This window comes from Pongo abelii, chromosome 21 (assembly GCF_028885655.2).
Source record: "Pongo abelii isolate AG06213 chromosome 21, NHGRI_mPonAbe1-v2.0_pri, whole genome shotgun sequence".
In the NCBI taxonomy this organism is placed as follows: Eukaryota; Metazoa; Chordata; class Mammalia; order Primates; family Hominidae; genus Pongo; species Pongo abelii.
The window spans coordinates 54417831-54437818 of record NC_072006.2 but is presented as its reverse complement, the minus strand read 5'-3'; the positions used below and the strand labels follow the sequence as shown (position 1 = coordinate 54437818).

The window sequence follows — 19988 nt, the reverse complement described above, 5'->3', positions numbered from 1 at the left end:
ATTGTCAATTTTACTTGCAAGAAGTTTCCTACAAGAGCCAAGGAATCCATGCGAGTAAACATTTACGGGCACCATAGATAAAAGGCTTGTGTTTTAATCCTCATCCTCCACCTGTTAGCTCTGAGTCTCAGTTTTCTCATCTCTAAAAATGGGGATATTCACAGGAGTTGCTGCATCGAGTTGTGAGGATTAAAAACTGGATGTAACGGCTTGGTAATTATCAGCTCTTCTTGTGTCCCTTCCTCCTCCCTGTGCCAAGGGGTTTTAGGAAAGCATTTTATCTCCACAGCATTCCTATGAGGTTGATACTACTATCCTCATAGAAGGGGAAACTGACGCCAGGAGAGGTTCAAGCGTCTTACCTGAAGTCACAAAGCAAACTGAGTGATGAAGGAAGACTTGAACCTAGAAAATTTCACTGCAAAGGTGAGTCCACCTTAGGAACCCAAATGCTTCCACTTGCTACTGATGCTTTACAGTGACCCCAAGTCCAGGGCAAGTATTTTCTGTGCTCCCCAAAGCAAACTTGTATCACGTGATACACGAAAATTCAAGTTGCTTCACCTGTAGCCAGTGCTGGCACTTTCAGAGCTAATTATAGCTGAATTTGATGTGGTTGGAGGAATCGAGGAAGGCTTCCCTGAGGGGATGGTGCTGGATCTGAGAACTGAAGAGTGGGAACAGCACAGGCAAAGCCCCTGAAGTGGGAGAGGGCATGTGTTCCAGGGGGCTTGCAAAGGGCCAGTGTCGCCGCAGAGGTACAGAAAGTCTCAGAGGTGCAGGCTGTGCCAAGGCTATGGTGAGGCAAGTGAGGTACCTAGGGTGCAGATTTTTTTTTTTTTTTTTTTTTTTGAGACCGAATCTCTCTCTGTTGCCCAGGCTGGAATGCAATGGCGCGATCTCGGCTCACTGCAACCTCTGCCTCCTGGGTTCACTCGATTCTCCTGCCTCAGCCTCCTGAGTAGCTGGGATTACAGGTGCATGCTACCACTCGCCGCTAATTTTTGTATTTTTAGTAGAGAAAAGGTTTCACCATGTTGACCAGGCTGGTCTCGAACTCCTGACCTCAGGTGATCTGCCCACCTCGGCCTCCCAAAGTGCTGGGAGCCACCATGCCCTGCCCTAGGGTGCAGATTTTAAGGAGTCACTCACCTGCAGCGCTGTGCAAGTGCAGAGTCAGGACCTGAGTGAAAGCCCCGTTAAATCTGACCAACCCATCCTCGTCCCTGCCCTGGGTGCAGAGCCTTGTGCACAGGGTGTCCAGGCATCCTGCTTTGCCCTGGAGAGCCCTGGTTTCCACTTGTCCTGGTGAGATTATAATAGGTCCCCTTTTAATCTGATGTGTGTCCTCATTAGGTGATAATTCTATGGTCACTCAACTTGTAAAGTTTGTATTTTATCCGGAGGGAATGGGGAGCCACTGAAGGCTTTAGCTGGAGGGTGTTTTGAGCAGATGTTGGTCTATATGGAGAATGGACCATACGGGAGAGAATGGAAGCTGCTGGGGTCTTCCAAGTGGGAGATAAGGGCAGCTTGCCCTGAGTGGATAAGTGAATGGAGCGGAGAGATGCAGAGTAGGCATTGCTGTCAGACAAAGGTGATGAATTGGATGTGCTGGGTGAGGGCTTCCAGCTTCCTTGTCCCTCTATGTTTAGAGTCCTGGTCCTCCTGCCAGTATTTTGCTCTGTGACCTTAAGCCAGTCCCTTCACCTCTCTCAGCCTCAGTGTCTACATCCATATAAGGGCTTCTCAGACAATTTATAATAAAGGAGAAGTAACTTCTTGGGTTTATTTATTTGCAAAAATATTTCCCAAGGGCCTTTGCACAAGCTGTTCCCTCTACCTCCTCATTGTTACGGTCTCTGTTGAAATATGACCACCTTAGGAGGCCCTTCCTGACCATCCTCTGCTGCCCTTTTCTTGGTTTATCTCTACCCTATCAGAATTATAGTTTCCTGTTTATTTACTCGCTGTCTACGACTAGAATGTAAGCCCCTGAAAGCAGCGATTTGCTTCTTCAGAGATGTCTATCCATCCCCAGCGCCTAGCAGTGTCTGGTACATAGTAGGTGCTTAATGTTTGTTTGGTTGAATGAATGAATGAACGAACGAATGAATGAATGAATGAATTGGGTAGATGGTTAGCAAATGTTTTCCCTGCCACCTTAATGCCCCTAAATCATTTAGCTGCACCCACTCCAAGCCTTCTCTGGCCGGGGAGCATCAATCCTAGGAGCCAGATCATCTGACCTGGAGGGTGATGATTCAAAAAATTTGAACCTGGAGGTTAAAATTCTGCCTGTCTCTGCCACTTAACAGCTGAGTTTAGATAAATCGCTTGATCTCTCTCGGCTGCATTTTTCACATTAATTCTGACCTTGCGGAGATGTGAGGATCTAGATAGGAACTAGACAGGAAAAAGCCCCAAGCGAATTCGGCGCTTTTGTTTGAAGCTATCTTTTCTTTTTCTTTCACAATCGCGCCTTCCCAAGCCTAGTCACCCCTGCCCTTCTCACTAAGCACATCACAACCTCCCTCGCACCCGATGTGGGGGGACTTGCAGGTTGCTGGGCCCTCTAGCACGCAGATATTTCCTTTCTCTAAAAGGGAAGGAAAAGAGCCTCCCAGGCCACGGGTCGTGCAGGTCTCTGGAGCCGGCGTCAGCGGCGGCGTATGTGCGTGCGCGCGCGCCTGCGCATCAGGACCAGGGGACGGGCGGGGGGGTGAAGAAGGGGCTGGCCTTCAAGCAACAGCGACGCAAGATGGCAGCCACCACGGGCTCGGGTGAGCGGGGGCGCCGGGCCCGGCCGGCCGAGGGGGCATGAGCTTGGGCCGGGGGCCGGGGACCCTCAAAGGCTCCTGCAGCGGGGCCAGGGTCCCCGCGCAGCCTCTGTCCGCTGGGCTCCGCGGCAGCCACCGGCGCGGCCTGACCGGGGGAGGAGGAGCAGGCGGTGGCCGGAAGCACGGGCGGGGGGCTGAGGGGCCTGTGGGCGGCGCGGCGAGGCCCTGAGTCTCCCCCGGGAGGCGTGAGGGCCCTCTGCGCTGTCTGGGGGAGCCGGAGTGGGCGAGGAGCGAGCTCCGAGGCACTCCTGAGGATACCGGGGCTGGCGACTCTTAAGGGGCGATCGAGGGGTCCCCTAGGGGAGGCGCCCCGCAGCGGATGGAAGTCCCATACTGGGTGCCAGGGGTGCGGCTGAGGGGGGCCTTGGGATGTCTCGAGGGGACATCAGAGAAGCCCCTCAGGCTGGATGGGAGGAAGAAATGGGATCCTGAGGGGGTGACTTGAGAGGATCCCCTATCTGTTGAGGGAACGGCTCCGGCGTTAGTTTTAGAGATGGGGTTAGCTGAGGAAATAGCTATGTTGACTAGAAAGGAGGAGCCTTGGAACGGCTGCTTTTGGGGAGAATGAAGGAGATCTCCGCATGATAAGTCAGAGGAGGGAAAAGGATTCAGATGCCAGAGGGACCTAATAGCGGTGATAGTGAAATGACCCCATCATTACCAGTCTCCTATTCGAGGATACAGATGGATTGCTCCAAGTTAGGTTTCAGGGGACAAGGTCCGAGTGGGGCAGTTGGTGGAAGCCTCTGATATTGGATGAGGGAGAACAGGTGAATTGGGAACCCCGAGGATGTCTCTTTGGGAGTGGGGATTCAACTGAGGGAAGCCCCTGAAATGAGGGAGTGGAAAAGGTTGGGTTCCGGAGATGTTTCCTGTAAAGGAGAAAAGTCTCCTCTTTTTGAATTGAGTGAGGGAAGCATATTCTAGAAGTGTCTCTTTCTGTGGAGACGCTCACTCTCATCGACTCCTTTAATAATTGGGACAAATATGTGGGTTCAGCCCAGAAGTTCCCCACTGGCTGATGGGAGTGGGGAGGTGAATAGATGAAATGGGAACTCTTGGGTGAGGCTGCACCCTCAGGTGCCTGGCAGTGAAGTTGGCCAAGGAGGTTCTCTGAGATGGGGTGAAAATGGGTTACCTCTCTGATGGAGGAAGCAAACAGGGCCACAGTGTTCCCCACTGTGGGGCTGCAGGGACACCAGCCTGAGTACAGCAATCATTGGGATATTTAAGGCCACAGCAGCAGCAGTGTTGGGAAGGAATTGGTGATACATGGGAAATAGGGTGAGGGGAATTCTTTATAAAGGTTGCTCCTCTGCGTTCTCAAGGATCCATACTTGCCTGATGGTTGTGGTGGGTATAAAAGAAATTGAATGTGGGGGATCTGACTGAAGTGACCCACCACAAGCTGCTGCCTTTTGCGTTTAAAACAGTGGAGTCTTCTTGCAGAATAGCGGAGACCATGAATCCTTTTACTCGATTTTGATTTCAGCTGGAACAGTGCTGAGTCAATTCATTTACCATGACGCTGCCCCAGGCACCCCCAGAAGAGAGATTCTGAGTCAGGCCAGACTGCTGGGTAAAACTTCTCACCAGAATAACACTCCTACCAGGTCGTAATAAACCAAGGGGCCCAGTGTGCTGGTGGTAGCCAGCAATAAGGTGCTGTTGCAGCTCAGCCCTGCTTGCAGTCACTCGGTTGGCTACCTACAATCTGGGTTAACAGCTGCCCGATTCTAACTTCTCCAGACCCTGACAGTTAAAAAGTGAGTGCTTCATAAATGGCTATGGTGATGATCAGATAAAATGTCAGCTGCTGTCTAGTGGAATACAAGAGCACTTGGCATGGTTTAGATAACATAGGACAGGCTTTGAGGTGCCCTAAAATGGACTTCCCAAAATTCTTTTGTCTGTTTATTCAACAGATACTTACTGGGGGCCTATTATGTCCCATCGTGGATAGCAAACAAAATGGACATAGTCTGTGTCCTTCAGGAGTTTCCATTCAAGTCAGGGAGAGAAGGCTGTTAAGGAGTAAATAAGACAATTTCAGATAGCAGTAAGTGCTATGGAGGAAATTGTGTGATGTGATAGTGTCTGGAGAGGTGGTCAGGAAAGTGACATTTCAACTGAGTCAGATAATGGAAAGAGCCAACCCTACAGTGTCACAGGCAGGAGAGAGGGTGGGCTGTGAGTGCAAAGGTCCTGTGGTGGGACTGAGCTTGGCATGTTGAAATAACAGGATAAAAGGCCTTCATGTGCAAGCAAGGCTTGTTAAGGAGATGAGTTGGAGAGACATGGCTTTGGATTTGAGATGGTGTGAGGGGAAGCCATCAAACAAGTGTCTGGTATGAAGTAGGCATTGAGTAGATATTTGTTGAATGAATGAATAAGAGTCTTAAAAAGAGTATGATAAGATCTGACCTTCGTCCCTAGGCAGCGAAAAGAGTGCAGGGTGCTAAGAGTAAAGCAGACCTTACTGGGTTAAACTAAAATGAGTGTACAGGCCTCTCTGCTTTCTAACCCTGAGAAGTCTTGCAGGTGTGGTCAGGGCCCCGAGGCCTTCCTTAGTCAGGTTTAGAGTGAGGCTCTTGATTAATCTGTGCCTCTGGTTGCCAGGAAACAGCTGTGAAGCCTTTGAGTTCCTGTAAGGGCTGAACTTAGTTTTTTATGGTCACTGCTTTCAGCTTTTGGCTACACCGCCTTCCCACTTCCTTTGGTTCTGCAATGTGTGATATCTACATATGTCTTAGAGGGTGGAACTGTGAAAAGCCCACCACAGATCCTCAGAATCCCCATGTTATGACGGGTGACTTCCTCCTGCTTTGGCCAGGATTGCAGCACATCAAATAGTGGCCCTTGGTTACCAGGCCCTTCCTCTCACTCAGCAGCCCACGAGCTTCCCTGACATTTAATCAGAAAATAAGCGCCAGAGGGGTAAGCCCTGGTGGGGCATGATTTTAAATTTGCATACCTCAGAGTGGCCTCATATGCACATTCAGCTTATAAAAACTTAACCATGTGGGCAGTAGAGATTAGTCTTCCCTTCCATTCAAGGGTCTTCCCCAGAGAGAGCTGGAAATGGATGAAAACTCACAGTCCCTTAGTTCTCAGTTCCTGTGTGTCTCACTGTGTGAGCATCTTATGCCAATTGTAATTAAGTGCCTTTTGTACAGCATGGGCCCTACATTCAAAGAACAGCTTCGTATTGTGCTCAGCCAAAGAAATAGCAGCCTGCCCCAGTGATGGAGGGAAACTGGCTTTGTTGGGCTAGTGCAAGCTTTTTTTTTTTTTTTTTAAGACAGAGTTTCACCCTGTCACCCGGCTGGAGTGCAGTGGCGTGATCTCGGCTCACTGTAACCTCTGCTTCCCAGGTTCAAGCGATTCTCCTGCCTCAGCCTCCTGAAAAGCTGGGATCACAGGCACGTGCCACCACGCCTGGCTAATTTTTGTATTTTTAGTAGAGACAGGGTTTCACCATGTTGGTCAGGCTGGTCTCAAACTCCTGACCTCATGATCCGCCCATCTCACCCTCCCAAAGTGCTAGGATTACAGGCGTAAATCACTGTGCCGAGCTGCAAGCTATTATTTTCTTAAGGGATTACCAACGTTAATTTTGATGATCATGATTTTCCCCCTTCACATTAACTGAAAACCACTCTATTTCCCCCACCACATTCTCTTTTCTCTTCATATCTCTGTCCCTCCCACCTCCCCCCAAATTGTAGCTCTGCAGTAATTTGATAAAAGTGGAATACAAAATATGAAGTCAGGAATCCTTTGCTTAATTTTGAAGGGGCACAGTGAAGTTCAGGGCAGCACATTTGGCAAAATAAATGTTTGAATACTATGACTGTTATATTGTGGATAGTGCTTTAGAGTGTCCCACAGACTTCGACTTACCTGTGATGTTTTCTCATCTAACTCTCCATAGCCTGGTCACCAGCCAGGGGCAGTATCCACCCACATTACTGAGGGAGGAGCCAAAAGCCAAGGGACACTGGTGATGCTCAGACTAGAGCCCAGGCATTTTTAACTCCTGTTCCCTCACCAGCCTGCTCCAGTACCTTAGGAAGGAAATGGAAAAGGCATGGATTTAGGGATATGTTCTTCCTAAGTCTTGGAGTGTTTAATCTTGGAGAGAGAAAGGGCTTTAGTAAGAAGTGTCTACAGCTACCCGTTTCAGGAACCCTTTTTATAGCATCTCTGGCCACTGTTTGTCCTCTTCTGGGTTATGTGCTGTCCAAGGAGAGTGAGGTCCTTTTTTCAGGAAGCTCTTGCTTATATTTTATACTGAATAACTCACACCTCTTGGGCTTGGAGCCCCATCATGGCATGTACAAAGTAGTTCCTCATCCTTATTTACATGCAAGCCATCAGACTTCTTTTTAAGTTGCACTCTTGGGTTTACTAAGTGCTAGACATTGTATTAACTACATTATCTCACTTGTCACAGCAGCCCATTGAGGCAGGTATCGATTGTGAAGGTGAGGAAACAGGCCAGGAGAGGAGTGACTAGCCTGAGGTGCAGAGCCTGGGTGCTCTGGGATGGTGTTGCTTCAGGACACGTGCTCTTGGCCGAATGATCGTTCTTCCAGCCCCCATTTCTTATTCTCTGAGGTAGGCCTTGCAAGCATCTTCAGCCATTGGCATGTCTGTTATTTCTGCCTTGGCTGATTAGCTTATTCATGGGTAGATAGCAATGGCCTCTCAAGTAGTAGTCTTTCCTCATCTTCACATCCACCCTGTCACAAGTCCAGTAGGTGTAACCCCAAACTAAATGCCAAATCCTCCTTTCTGTCTCCACTCTTGTCATCCTAATCTAACCAGAACCATCTTTCTCTTGCCTGGAAGATGGAAAAAGCCTCTTGCTTTCAGTCTTACCCTTTCCATTTTCTATACAGGAGACAGAATGATCTTTCACAGACGTAAAATAGAAACTGCCACTCCCCTTCAGCAAGCCCTTCCCACTGCTCTTACTACAGAATAACCCATCCCTTTTCCGTGGCCCACAAGGCCCTGCCGCCTTGACTTCATGTGGTATCACACACCTCTGATCTTGCTCTGTCCCCAGATCTTCATGGGCCTGACTGCTGTTCTTCAGGTCGCAGCTACCCAGAAAGGCCATGCCTGAGCACTCCATTCAATAGTTTTTTAGTCATTGTCACAGCTTCTTGTTTTGTTCTGTTTCTCTAAAGCGCTTAACCTTACCTGAAGTGTTGTTTCATTGCGTATTTTCTATGCCTTTTCACTAGGGCAAGATTCTGTCTCAACTTCTGCTGTGTCCCTAGCACCAGCACAGTTCTGGACAAAATAGTAGGTACTCAGTAAATATTTGTGAATGTTGCAGTGAGTTAATTCAGGATCCCTTTGATGTAGCCAAATGGATACATTTGACAATTTATGGAGAAACAATGTATCCGATAGGGCAGAAGCAAAAGTGGCTATTCAGCCTTTCAAAAAACTGAAACTCTTATCCTTATTTGGTGGTATTTATAGAGGTACTTGATCATAGAATTAACCATCTTCCCCTTCTCCAGTTGTCCTGACTCATTTCCCACATCTTGTTTCCCCCTTTGTCAAAGAAAATCTGATGCTTGGCCTTGGTCACTGACCCTAGCAGCAGAACAGAGGGTCTTGCATTCTGTCACTAGCTGTTGTCACGTGGCTGGACTGTAAAGAATGACAGGTTGCTACTAATTCTTTCCCTAGAATTCCCCTAGAGCAATGGATCTCAAACTAGTATACCTCAGAGTCACCTGGAGGGCTTGTCAGATTCTTAGGCCCACCCTTGGAGTTTCAGATTCAGGTATTTTGGGCCGAAGACCTGAGAATGTACATTTCTAGCGAGTTCGTGATGAGGTCCAGGCTGCAGGTCTGGGGACTAACTTGGAGAACCATTGCTCTAGAGAAGGAGAAAAAAAGATCTCCTGGGCAGGCTAACTAGACAGCCAGACTACACTTGGCCGATTCTTCAGAAATAAAAGTTACTTGCTTATGGCTTTATGTCCAGTTTTCAGGGACGTTGAATCCCAGTGCATCACCTTCCATACCTCCTCATAAGTGGGAGCAGTATCAGATTTCTAGCTCAGTTCACTGTCTTCCCTGCATGGGCAACCAAGCCATTTTTAACTAGCAGCTTTCTTTTCAGGAGAAACCTCTGAGGTTCTACCTTTTTTGTTTTTTGTTTTTTTTTTTTGGTTTTGAAACGGAGTTTCACTCTTGTTGCCCAGGCTGGAGTGCAATGGTGCGATCTTGGCTCACCGCAACCTCTGCCTCCCAGGTTCAGGTTCAAGTGATTCTCCTGCCTCAGCCTCCTGAGTAGCTTGGATTACAGGCATGCGCCACCATGCCCAGCTAATTTTGTATTTTTAGTAGAGACAGGGTTTCTCCATCTTGGTCGGGCTGTTCGAGAACTCCCGACCTCAGGTGATCCACCCACCTCAGCCTCCCAAAGTGTTGGGATTATAGGTATGAGCCACCACGCCCAGCCAGTTTTACCATTTTAATTCAAGACCTAGGCCAGGGTTTTCCAAGATTGACATGCTGTGATAGCTGCTGCTTGGTGGCCATGATTTTCCCAAAAGATGTTTTAAAGGACTTCAGAATCCTTTTTGTACCATAAATATTTTAATATGTTGCTGTGTTTCAGATTACTGCATTAAATGTTTTACTGTGGCGTGGTGTAAAGCTCCATCAAATATTCATGCTTTTTCAACCTGGTTGCCATATTTTCTTTGTAATATCCTGCAACTGCTGACTTTTCAGTTTATATTTAGCTAAGAGAATAACCGGCTGACTTTTGATACTGACACAGATCCAGGAAAAAGCCTTCTGGAAAGAATGATTCTGAAATAATAGGAACAAATATTTTCTTCAAAAAGTCTTGGATTACTATGATATTTTAGCACCTTCATGAAGTTTTTTTTTTAGCATTTTCATAGTTCACTTTTTAATAGTCATAGTCTATTTGATTATACTTATCATTAGCTATAGATTTTCCTAGTGTACTTCCTAGCTGTTATAGAGCCTGTAGTTCTGTTGGTTTTGCAAGATTATAAGAGTCCTTTTTGTTTTGTTTTGACGAGTCTCTGTTGCCCAGGCTGGGCTGCAGTGGCATGATCGCAGCTCACTGAAACCTCCACCTCCCAGGTTCAAGTGATTGTCATGCCTCAGCCTCCCGATTAGCTGGGTTTGCAGGCATGTGCCACCACAACTGGCTAATTTTTGTATTTTTAATAGAGATGGGGTTTCACCGTGTTGGCCAGGCTGGTCTCAAACTCCCACCTCGGCCTCCCAAAGTGCTGAGATTACAGGTGTGAGCCACCGCGCCTGGCCTATAAGAGTCCGTTTTTATGTCTTCCATATTGTCACTTGATGCTGTTTCTCCAGCTGCCTTTTTGGTGTCAGATTCACAGAGAAATATTGGGAATCTTAAAATTTATGTTGATTCAATTGATTATAAAGTGCTAGAGGACCAAAACATAGAGTATTCTTGGGTTTTCTCATCTGTTGTGCTTCTTCTGTTCTTTGGCATATGTAGGTTTAATTTTTTAATATATTCACTAAAATGTTTTGTTTAATGTACCATGATTTTGAATTTAAACTCTATTTAGAATAGGATGAGCTTTTCACTTGTCACTGATACATCCTGAAGTCTGCAGAATCTCTGAATTCCAACAATATTTGGACTTATGTCCCTGGAGTAGACCCTGAAGTTCTATAACTAGGGTGTGGTTAGGGCATTTGGAATTAAATGCTCTTTTGTTTTGTAGAAAATATTGATGTGTTAACTTTGTATGCAGTTTTTAAATGGTTTGAAATATTAGTAACTTGCTTTCATATATATTTTATGAAACAAAGTTCATTTTATAGTGAAGAATTCTTTGACGTGTGTAATTTGGGTGAGAAACCAGTTTTCCTTTATTTTAAAAAAATTTTAAGTTTTCCTAAAATTCTCATTTATTAAAAATAAAACTAGGCTGGGTGCGGTGGCTCATGCCTGTAATCCCAGCACTTTGAGAGGCTGAGGCAGGTGGATCACTTGAGGTCAGGAGTCTTGAGACCAGCCTGGCCAACATGGTGAAACCCCGTCTTTACTAAACATATGAGAATTAGCTGGGCATGGTGGCACGTGACTGCAATCCCAGCCACTCGGGAGGCTGAGGCAGGAGAATCGCTTGAACCCGGAGGTGAAGGTTGAAGTGAGCCGAGATTGCGCCATTGCACTCCAGCCTGGGTGACAGACTGAGACTCCATCTCTAAAAATAAATTAGAAATGGTTACCAAATTTTACTTATCTCAAAATAAAAACCTTAAGTATGTTCTTTTTTTTTTTTTTTTTCTCCGTCTCGCTGTCGCCCAGGCTGGAGTGCAGTGGTGCGATCTCGGCTCACTGCAGGCTCCGCCCCCTGGGGTTCACACCATTCTCTTGCCTCAGCCTCCCGAGTAGCTGGGACTACAGGCACCCGCCACCTCGCCCGGCTAATTTTTTGTATTTTTAGTAGAGACGGGGTTTCACCGTGTTAGCCAGGATGGTCTCGATCTCCTGACCTCGTGATCCGCCCGCCTCGGCCTCCCAAAGTGCTGGGATTACAGGCGTGAGCCACCGCGCCCGGCCAGGTATGTTAATTATATGGCAACAGTGTCCAATATTTTGGACCCAGTAGATTAGAGTTTACAATAGGAAATACTGCCATTTCTTTTTTTGTTTGTTTTTTTTTGTTTTTTTTTTTTTGTTTGTTTGTCTTTTTTTTTGAGACGGAGTCTCACTCTTTTGCCCAGGCTGGAGTGCAGTGGCGCGATCTCGGCTCACTGTAACCTCCGCCTACCGGGTTCAAGCAATTCTCCTGCCTCAACCTCTCGAGTAGCTGGGATTACAGGCGCCCACCACCATGCCCAGCTATTTTTTGTATTTTTAGTAGAGACAGGGTTTCACCACGTTGGCCAGGATGATCTCGATCTCCTGACCTCGTGATCCGCCTGTCTTGGCCTTCCAAAGTGCTGGGATTACAGGCATGAGCCACCGCGCCTAGCCTGATACTGCCATTTCTTCAACCAGAAAACATTTATTGATATTGAGTATCATTATGTGCCAGACAGCATACCAGATTCTGGGGAGGCGGGATTGAATGAGTCACAGCTCTGACTTGAGAAACTTAGAGAGTGAGTCAGACAATAAAAAAGGAAGAAAATCAAATGTAAAGAAAACGTACCGCACAGGCCTGTGTGGAAGTAAAGGTGTTTGGGACCAGGACTGGGGGCTCTGAGAGGGCCTCTCCTGACCGCCTGGCTTCTAATTAAGCTTTATAGCTTTTAAAATTATTATAGTCAGGCCAGGCGCGATGGCTGATGCCTGTAATCCCAGCACCTTGGGAGGCCAAGGCGGGCAGATCACTTGAGGCCAGGAGTTCGAGACCAGCCTAGCCAACATGGTAAAACCCCGTCTCTACTGAAAATGCAAAAATTAGCTGGGCGTGGTGGCAGGCGCCTGTAATCCCAGCTACTTGGGAGGCTGAGGTGCAAGAAACGCTTCAACACAGGAGACCGAGGTTGCAGCGAACCAAAATCACACCACTGCACTCCAGCCTGGGTAACAGAGTGGGACTCTGCCTCTTAATATATAACTGTTCTTAGGCTTTAAAATTCATACTAAGCCCCTTTAATAATCCTTATAATGTTAGACTCCCAGATAATGGTGCTGTGAATGTTTCTCTCTTGTATTTTCAAAAATAAACCAGAATTAGAATTTTGATTGAGTGTTGTTCATTCTGAAATACTGTTCCTAGCTAATACCTAGTCATTCATTAATTCTTCCAATAAGTATTTGGGTGCTTACTCTAGAGGGCAAAACACCCTGATACATTGGAGATTCAGCAGTGAACAAAACAGATGAAGTTTTACTCTCATGGAGCTTATGTTCAGATGGGAGACAGACAAGAAACAACCAATAAAGTGAAACTGAATATATTTACAATGTCGAGTGGCAATGAGTACTATGAAGAAAAATAAGGCAAGATAAGGGAATGGACAGTTAGACCCTTGGTTGAGGACAAGGGAACCAGTCAGCCATTCACAGCTCTGGGACAGAGAATTCCAGGGTGAGGGACTCACAAATGCAAAGGCAGGATGTAAGGATGCCTCTTCAGAAACTTAGAGAAGGACTGGTGTAGCTGGAGGAGGTTGGGGGAGCAAGGCAGAGTGGCACAAAATGATGTTGGCGAAGCAGGTGGGGCTCTCTTGGACAGGTGACAAGTTTGGGTGGATTGCAGGTGCAACGGGAGGCCAAGAGTAGGCTTCTGGTAGGAGAGCGAGGGCACCTAGTTTACTTTTAAGAGGATTGTCGGCCGAGCACGGTGGCTCACACCTGTAATCCCAGCACTTTGGGAAGCTGAGGTGGGCGGATCACCTGAGGTCGGGAGTTCAAGACCAGCCTGACCAACATGGAAAAACCCCGTCTCTACTAAAAATACAAAATTAGTCAGGCATGGTAGCGCATGTGGGAGGTAATATATCCATTACTCTGACCTGTCTTTTAAAAACAGAGTGGTAGACCAGGTATCCTTAAGTGAGTGATTCTGGGTCATGACACCCCAAGATCATTGGTGAGAGTACAGTGAACATGCAAGGATGCATACAAGGTTGCTTTTGTGTTTGTTTTTTAGAAAATGAGGTTTGCAGACCTTTTGTCCTTTTTTACTCAATTTTAAAAATTTTCAACAGGTATTTATCTGAAGTACTGCATACAGGCCAGTTTTTTTGTTTTTTGTTGTTGTTGTTGTTGTTTTTTGAACTACCACCACAGTCATGCAAATGAATGTGAGCTGCTGAATTAATTACCCTATCTTCTACATCTCTTCTACTTCCATCACGCAGGCCTATAAGAAGTTTGATGCCACATGTTCGGTCACAGTGTTTGCTCTAGGCAAATGCTTCTGGCTGTATATCCTGAGACATTAGCAGTAGCACACCCCGACGCTGATCATTACCTAGGAGACTTGGATGTGCCTTATCTCTTGCCCTACTCCGAGCCTTTTGCAGCTCCCCCCATTACCCTTAAGGTAAAGTCCAGTAGTAACATGGCTCCAACCTCTTCATCTTTTGTCAAATTTCAGAGAAGGCTGTGAGCCCTCAAAGGCTAAGTAACACTGTCCTCTGGTAGGTTCTGTTTCTCATGTTTTGATATGGTTTTATTTCATTGCCCTTTGTGTATATCTTGTTTCCCCACTGACACCTTAGACTGTGTTAGGGAGACCCCAGTTTTTATTTTGTTCATAGCCCCTAGATTGTCTAGCGAAGTGCTGGATAGGTATTGGATAACTATCACACTGAGAGAAGGTGTGTGTGCCTATATGTTACTGATAATTTATGTATAGGAAAATTTTGACAAGCAGGTAAAAAGCCTAGCAAACTTTTTTTCACTGTGGTCCTGAAATGTGTAAATTTTTTTTTTTTTTTTTTTTTTTTTGCTTATAAATGTGGAGTCCAGTTCTGTACACATTAAACATCGTGAGAATTGCTTGAACCCAGGAGGCAGAGGTTGCAGTGAGCCGAGATTGCGTCATTGCACTCCAGCCTAGGGGACAAGAGTGAGACTTCGTCTCAAAAAAAAAAAAAAAAAAAAAAAAGTTCTTTGAGATCTTCAACGATTTTGAGAGTATAAAGCATTCTTCAGAGCAAAAGGTTTGAGAACTGCTGTTCAAATGAAATAAATGTTTATTGTAATTGTTCAGTAGATAGCAGTTATAGATATTTATATGTATATCACAGCTCCTAGTTGCAATACAGATAGATATTGGCCGGTCCAAAGTTTTTCATTTATTAAACTGTTTCTGGTGCTGGCTTTACAACTTGAGTCAGAATCGAATTGTCCTATAATGCAGGAACAAAAGAAAGCTGACCTTTCCCTCTGCGGGTCTCAATTCCTATTCCAAATCCTAGCCTAAAATAAATCGACCTGACTTATTTCTTTGGTTCAGTTGTATATGTGGGCTTTGCACACTTGTTTTTAAGTATTCGAATATCTAATCCAATAGAAATGTATGTTGGAAGTATAGGATTAATTACTAATATATTTTGCCCTACTTCACAAGTAAAAATTAAATATCAGAAAAATATAACTTGAATTCACTGTTTTGAAACTAATAGCAACAAGCTTGTGATATTTGAATGTTAGGATTTCCTAATCAGATCTGATTGTTAGGTGAAAAGGTAACCTTTCAGCCATAGAAATGCTCTTTGCTTAAGTTTACAAGAGGAATAGTCCTACTATAAATAGTCCAGCTGACATTTAAATACCTGACATAAGAAACTAACACATTTTTTTTGTCTTGCCGAAAAGAGCAACTCAAAATAGAGGTCACTTGTGTAATACAGCTTCCATTCAGTAATGAAGGGCTTAACTATAGAAGCTGTTATACTTTGCCATTTATTTGACAGTCTTAACACTTTTTTTTTTTGGAGATGGAGTCTTGCTCTGTCACTCAGGCTGAAGTGCAGTACTACGACCTCAGCTCACTGCAGCCTCTGCCTCCAGGGTTCAAGCAATTTTTCTGCCTCAGCCTCCCGAGTAGCTGGGACTACAGGTGCACACCACCACGCCCGGCTAATTTTTGTATTTTTAGTAGAGACAGAGTTTCATCATACTAGCCAGGCTGGTCTTGAACTCCTGACCTTAGGATCTGCCCACCTCGGCCTCCCAAAGTGCTGGAATTACAGGTGTGAGCCACCGCACCCCGTCTTTTTTTTTTTTTTTTTTAATAGAGACAGGTTCTTGCTCTGTTGCCCAGGCTGGAATGCAGTGGCGTGATCATAGCTCACTACAGACTTGACCTCCCAGGCTCAAGCAGTCCTCCTGTCTCAGCCTCCCAAGCAGCTGGGACTGCAGGTGTGCACCACCACACCCAGCTAATTTATTTATTATTTTTTGTTTATTTTTGTTTTTTGAGACAGGGTCTCACTCTCTCGCCCAGGCTGGAGTGCAGTGGTGCAGTCTCGCCTCACTGCAACCTCCGCCTTCCTGGCTCAAGTGACCCTCCCCTCTCAGCCTCCTGAGTAACTAGGACTACAAGTGGGCACCACCATGCCCAGCTAATTCTTGTATTTTTTTGTAGAGATGAAATTTCTCCATGTTGCCCAGGCTGATCTCGAACTCCTGGCCTCAGACAATTGTCTTGGCCCCTCAAAGTGCTGGGATTACAGGTGTGAGCCGCCATACCCAGCTGACCAAGTTGTAGTAACATTAAAAACATTGTCCATTAAAAGTTAGTCACTTAAGGAATGCTGTTAAGTGAGATTCCTACTCAGAGAAGAACACTTGATCCTTATTGAGATGAAGTGCTGGACAACCAAAGCCCTAAAGAAGCTGAGGGAGCTTGGCTTATGGATTCCTAGGGGAAGGAGCCTTCTGGACAGCAGGAATGACAGTCGCACAGGCCCTGGGTAGGTCCTTGCGTGGGGTGCAGTTGAAATGGTTCCTAATTGGTTTTTTATTATGCAAATAACATGGGATGGTTGTAAAAAATCAGGAAATAGAGAAAGTAGGGGGAATTATCCATAACACTTTTACCCAGAGATAACAACTGTTAACATCTTGTTCTGTATCCTTACCAACTCTATAAAGCTCCTTAAGATGTCACTCATCATCTATATGAGTTTGCTAGTGCTGTCATAACAAAATACCATAGACTGGGTGGGGCTTAAACAACAAATTTCTCACAGCTCTAGAGACCAGAAGCCCAAGATCAAGGTGTCAGCAGGTTTTGTCACATTCTGAGGTACTGGGAGTTAGGACTTAAGTATATAAATTTGAGAGGAACACAGTTCAGCCCATAACACGATCTGTGAACAAGTACCTCAGTCATCAGCCTTCCTATCAATATGATTCTGTGTTCTTTTGATGTTCATTTTTATTAGTGCAGGCTTATAAATTAACCAGTAGTAATGCAGTGACTTTCCCCCCCCAGCCTAATTAGGATTATTAAAGATTTAGATTGAACCCTTTTTGAACAATAGTTGTGTTGTCTGGCTTTTTGCCTGTAATGTCACCACTATCTTTCAGTTTTATGTTTGCTACAGGAGACTTAATCCAGTATAGCTGAATAATCCAGTTGGCTGCTGTGCAGATGAAAATGCCAGTGTTTTCCAAACAAGCAGTTCAAGTATGCTTGCAGGTTTTGCTGTTTCCTTTCAAATACCATATGTAGTACTATTTAATATTTTTCTTGTAATCAACTGACTCTTTTGCTTACGTTTATTTTAAAGGAAACTTTTACCACTATTATAAATGGGAAGTTAGTATATTACTTACCCTAAGTAAGTTATTCTTAAACATAAATACATGACTGTAAAACGAAGTGTTCAATCACATACCACCGAAAGCCCTCTAACATACCACTACCAACTCTGTCCTTCAGTTGCTTGGACGAAAAACCTGGGAGCTGTAGTTGACTCTTGTCTCTCACACCTCACAGGCAACCTGATAGCAAATCTCCACAGCTCAGACCTGTAAAATGCCTAGAATTACACCGCTCCTCACTACTTTCCTGCTATCACCCTGGTCCAAACTGGTATTATCTTTTGCTAGGATTATTGCAGTAGCCTCCTAGCTGCTTCTGCCCTTGCTCCCTTCACTCTCGTCCTCACACAACAGTCTGAGGGATCCTATTAAAAACAAGACAGATCATGTCACTCAGTAACAGCTGGCATCCTTAATCTCCTCTTGCTCTCTCATCTTCCTCACTTGGTTTGAGCTAAATTGGCCTCCTTGCTGTCCTTTGACACTCTAAGCAGCCTCTATTTTATGGCCTTTGCACTTGTTTGCTCTGTCTCAAAGACTTTCCCCTCAGCTATCCATAAATCATGCCCTCTCACCTTCTTCAGGTCTTTAGTTATGACACCTGATTGCAATAACACTTTTCCTTTATCCCTCCATTTAAAAGTATAGCCCCTCCCGTATTACTCCCTCCTCCGGAACACCAGGATCTGTCATACTGTATAATTTACATATTGATTTTTGTCCATTATATGTCTCCTACTAGAATGTAAGCCGCAGGCATTTTTGTTTTATTCACTGCTTGTTGTTCAGTGCTTAGAAAAGTCCCCAATGCGTACTAAGTGCTCAAATATTTGTTCCAATTGAATTAATGGCATGTGTCCTACACTTTGGGGAATACATATACTGGCAACACCTCCCACAATCTGGGGTCCCTCCAGTGAGCCTCTCTTCACAGTCACATGGTTAGTCCTATTTGTCTCTGAGAGTCTGGCCAATTGAGAGCTCAGCATTCAAGGCAGAGAGCTTGAAACTTGACTGGATCCTGAGTGGATCCTGAGTTTTTTCCAGAGAAAATAGTGCATATGCCAGGGAAAATGGGGGAGGAAGGAGAGACAGGCAGGATTGGTTGGGAGTGCAACCCTAGGAGAGATGATTTGTTCCCCAAGCACAGAAGGAAAGTCCATCTCTCTCTCCTCCCATAGCCCCATCCCTTGTCTGGCCCCAGTACCTAGGTTCTGTTCTGGAAGACACGTACAAATGGCTCAAGCCTCAGCCTGAACCCGGTACTGTGGCTTGAACCTGTGGGGTGTGTTCATGCATTGCTTTCAAGAGCTACTTGCCAGGCTTTGGGATTTTTGGAAAAAAATTAGAGAACCAGCTATTCCCTTTTAGCTTTTTTGTAAGTTAAAAGAGAAACTATCACTTAAATAATTGAAAAACAATAGAATATTTTATCCTTGGTGCCTTCAGTTGATTCGTAGTTGATGAAGAGGATATCATTTTTATTTGCCATATCCATGGTGACTATTCCTCCTAAAGGTTGTTTGAGAGTCATACCAACAAAGAAGCATAGTCTTAGCCTCTTGTCTTCCAGGGTACTTTTGTTAGCACCTGATATTGATGGTTTTCATCTCACACTAGTTGACCCCAATTCATAGACATTTAGACATGTAAGCCCCTTAGGAGGTTTGTCCAAGGGGTAGGGGTGGGGTATCTTTCTAAGTTTGGTTTTCTAGCCCTAGTCACTTCACCTGTCAGAGAACCATGTGCCCCTTCCCTCTAGTTGTGCTGGTTGATACTGATAGCTTTATAAGTAGCAGGTTTGAGGTGTGGTAACTTTCCGTGATTTTTTGCATGTTAGCATCTTGATTCCCAGGGAGAGATAATGAGCAGCTAGCTCTAGGCTTACAAGTTCCCCTGGAGTTGCTGGTATCTTGAATTTCTTTCCATTTATTTTAGGAGTAAAAGTCCCTCGCAATTTCCGACTGTTGGAAGAACTCGAAGAAGGCCAGAAAGGAGTAGGAGATGGCACAGTTAGCTGGGGTCTAGAAGATGACGAAGACATGACACTTACAAGATGGACAGGGATGATAATTGGGCCTCCAAGAGTAAGCGTCGAGCTACGGCTATAAATGTCAATGTCTTAAATTCACTGTGCCTCCTTTTAAAAAATATTAGCCTTATCACGGAAAAAAAGCTCACCAATGGTATATTTTCTGAAATGTGGCTATTCTTTTTTGACCAGTTTCAGTTTATATATTTGAACCTCCTCTGATGCTGTTTAACCCCTCTAAATGGTAAGCAAAAACCTGTTTAGACTCATAGTGTGAATTTATATGACAATGTAGACAGTGAGGTGTGAAGTCATTGCACCATCAGATGTCATTCAGAACAATCTCTGGGCTAACCAAATAACTAGGCCCTAGGTATAGCCAGCATTCCTGAAGCCAGTCTCCAAATGAACTCTGGAAAGCCTTCCCAGTTGTGGTTTTTCTTCACTGTCTCCCAGGTCTGCCGTGCACCTGTATCCTAGTTCCTTGGGCCATTCAGCAAAGGTCCCTTGCCAGCCTGTCAGCTCCTGGTCTATTCCAGGCACTACTAGACCCAGAGGCCTTTGCAAAAAAGACGAAGACAATGAGGATGGGGAAAAGTGGCCTCTTTCAGACCTTCCTGATTGTGAGAGTTCCCAGTCTTCATAATGCCAGCCAACCGTTTTTTGAGGACACATAGTAAACCCTCAAGAAATGTCTCTTAACTCTCACAAGACCCTATTGTTAGGTGCAATTGCATTCCATTTTACAGATGAGGAGGCAAACTCAGAGGAGTCAAGTCTCTTGCCCAAAGTCACATAGCTGCTAACCCCCAAACCAGAT

General features: G+C 45.3%; 1 protein-coding gene across 5 annotated transcripts in view; it reads left to right on the top strand.

The window, feature by feature from the left end:
* The first annotated feature begins 301 nt into the window (after positions 1-301).
* UBE2V1 (ubiquitin conjugating enzyme E2 V1) overlaps positions 302-19988 on the top strand; it is a 34378-nt gene continuing 14691 nt past the window's right edge. Inside the window, exons 1-2 of one of the 5 annotated variants that reach the window (XM_024238566.3) lie at positions 302-426; positions 19075-19223. In XM_024238566.3, coding sequence (XP_024094334.2) covers positions 19179-19223 — 45 coding nt within the window. In that variant the 5' untranslated portion in view covers positions 302-426; positions 19075-19178. 5 annotated transcript variants of the gene reach the window in all.